At 42.6% G+C, this 2,683-nt stretch overlaps 1 protein-coding gene across 6 annotated transcripts in view; it reads right to left on the bottom strand.

Annotated features, from left to right (window-relative positions):
• Positions 1–611: 611 nt before the first annotated feature.
• The window catches only part of GRK4 (G protein-coupled receptor kinase 4), a 101,439-nt gene continuing 99,367 nt past the window's right edge, over positions 612–2,683 (bottom strand). For all 6 annotated transcript variants that reach the window (XM_006152934.3, XM_027773590.1, XM_027773592.1 and 3 more), the window contains one exon: positions 612–760. In XM_006152934.3, coding sequence (XP_006152996.1) covers positions 707–760 — 54 coding nt within the window. In that variant the 3' untranslated portion in view covers positions 612–706. The remainder of the gene's footprint in view (positions 761–2,683) is intronic.

The raw sequence follows: 2,683 nt of genomic DNA, 5'->3' as shown, positions 1-2,683 counted from the left end.
TAGTCTTTGAATCATCACGTAAACTGAAGTCCAAGAGTGGGAGGCTGTTAACAGAGGCACCCTGTGCACAGTCCCAGCAAATGACAATGCATTGTGATAGAAATCATCATCATACAATTGAAGAGCCTCTGACTGCCAAGCCTTGGTCATAGAGCCATGGAAAATTACCTTCTTTCAAGGGTAGATAGGTATGTTCAGGAAAAACTTAAGACTGGCCACAAATATATGAACCTCAAGAAGATAGAGTTCAGGTCCAAAGGGAGACACAACAGGAATGTAAATTGGTGAGGACCGTCTAACATGAAGGACCCTGGGGAAAGGAGGGCCTGATCTCCCTCCATCTCTTCCTAGACCACTGGTTGCATCCCTCGCTGAGTCCCTGAGAATAATCCTGGGCCGAAGGGCTGGGCACTGCGAGGCCAAGTGTAGGCTTGTCACTCACCCCCTCCCTTTCCATCTGCACACGTGGAGCCTGAGCACTAGAGCACTGGGCATCCACACCTGAGAATTTCTGGCACCACAGTGGTCCTCTTGGAACTTTTTCTTTAATCCAACATTAGTGAAAAGAAAATTCAGGTATTAATATAGAGAAATCTGTAAACCAAAGAACATTTTACATGGTCACAGATATTTATTACATAGACTGGATGAGATACTGGCACATGCTCCTTCCCGGCATCAGGATCTGGCTCTGCACAGTGAACGGTCAGCAGCGCGTTGGCTCCCCTTCATTCTCACTACTGCCAGTGCCCAGGCAGCCCTGCAACACATCAGAACACCAATCTCAGAACATTTCTAATGCGAGCTGGCATGACTTTAGTTAAGTGTGTACAACAGTTCAAACCCTTTTCCAATAATGCTAAGTTGTTTTGTTTTGTTTTGTTTTGTTTTGTTTTGTTTTGTTTTGTTTTGTTTTGGAGAGGTGTTTTTGCTATAGGGGGCATGCACTTGCCAGAAAGACAGAGAGAGAGAGAGACAGAAAGCAAGAAATCACCCCCTGGAGGGATGGCCATGCTGCAATCTCTTCTTCTCCATTCTTCTCTTGGGATCTTGGGCACGCATGCACACGCGCCTGGCGTGAGTTTAAGCCACTGGGTCCGGGACTCAAACTACGTGGGAGTCCAGCAACATAGCCATTACACCAACTGCTGGTCCCTTAAAGTTTTTTGTTTGTTTGTTTGTTTTTTCCTATAGTGGGTATGAGCTTACCAAAGAAAAAGAGAGAAAGAGAAAGAGATAAGGAACGTGAGAAAACACCCCCCAGGGGTGATGGCGACACTGCAATCCCTTCTCCTCCATTTTCCCCTGGAGACTTTGGGCACACATGTGCTCACATCCAGTGTGATTTTCAGGCCACTGGGTCCAGGACTCAAACAGCACTGTTAGCTATGTGGTATCCAGCCACTTTAACCACGAGGCCACCAGCTGACTCCAGGAATCCTAATATTTTTTCTTTTTTTAGATTTTTGCCATAGGACACATGTGCTTGTCAGAGGGAGAAAGAGATAAAGGTAGACTGGAATGTTAGTGGACAACCTCTGAATAAATTCCTCAAGAATGAACAAGGTTGACCAGCAGTTAGTGTAATGGCTATGTTGCTGAACTCCCATGTAGTCAACCGCAGTTCGAGTCCTGGACTCACTGGCTTAAATTCACGCCAGGCATGTGTGCATGCGTGCGTGCCCAAGATCCTGAGAGGAGAATGGAAGAGAAGGGATTGTGGTGTGGCCATCCCCCCCGGGGGTGATGTCTCGCTTTGTCTCTCTGTCTCTGTCTTTCTGGCAACACATGCACCCTACAGCAAACAAACAAACAAACAAACAAAAAAAGAAAAAGAAAGAAAACCTCGCTGAAAAACAAAAGAAAAAAAAAGAATGAACAAGGTACAAAGTGGAATAATCCACTAATCCAAGGAGAAAAATCTTTATTCGGAATTTTTTTTTTCTATATTTAATGCTACTACAGAAAGTACTCTAAACTATTTCATTTTCAAAATGAAACAGCACTCTGTGACTTGACTAAGATATTGCTGCTTTTCTTCTGAGCTTTGCTGTCCAGTTTTAAGGATTTTTATCCTGTCTTGAGCTGTCAAAAGATTCATGTACCTAGTATTTGAACAAAATACTAAGCTGTTTCTAGGGTTCAAGTTTTAAGGAAATATCCTTACCAATTCAAAACTGCCTTTCTTGAAACCACCAGCTGAACTTGCTATTGAAAGTAGTTAGATTACTTATGATATTGTGTGGTCAACAAAATGTTGGGGGAAAAGGAATTGAAGACAACTGTAGACAGTAGAGATAGTGTAATAAGAGAGTGGAATAGGGCAGAGGATCAGACATGGGGTAAAAAACATATATATATGAAAGTAGTGATGGAATTTTATGGATGATAACATGCATGATTAAACCACTATGCAGGTTGCTCTAGCGGGGAAACCACATTTATTATGTTGTGATGATGCTCAGTGAATGAATGTAAATTAAAAAAAAAAATTCAGAAAAAAAAACTACTAAAACTGTTACCCCCCCCCAAAAAAAAGAGAGAGAGAGAGAATTAGCTTTCTTTGTGCAATTGGGCTAATACTACAATAGCTATAAGAATCAGAAGATGTAGGGACCAGTATTTGGCATAATGACCATGTCACTGGACTCCCATGTAGTAGACAACAGTTCTAGTCCTGGAC

The sequence above is a fragment of the Tupaia chinensis genome, unplaced genomic scaffold (genome assembly GCF_000334495.1).
Source record: "Tupaia chinensis unplaced genomic scaffold, TupChi_1.0 Scaffold000360_1, whole genome shotgun sequence".
Classification (NCBI taxonomy): Eukaryota; Metazoa; Chordata; class Mammalia; order Scandentia; family Tupaiidae; genus Tupaia; species Tupaia belangeri.
This window is presented reverse-complemented; position numbering and strand designations above follow the sequence as displayed.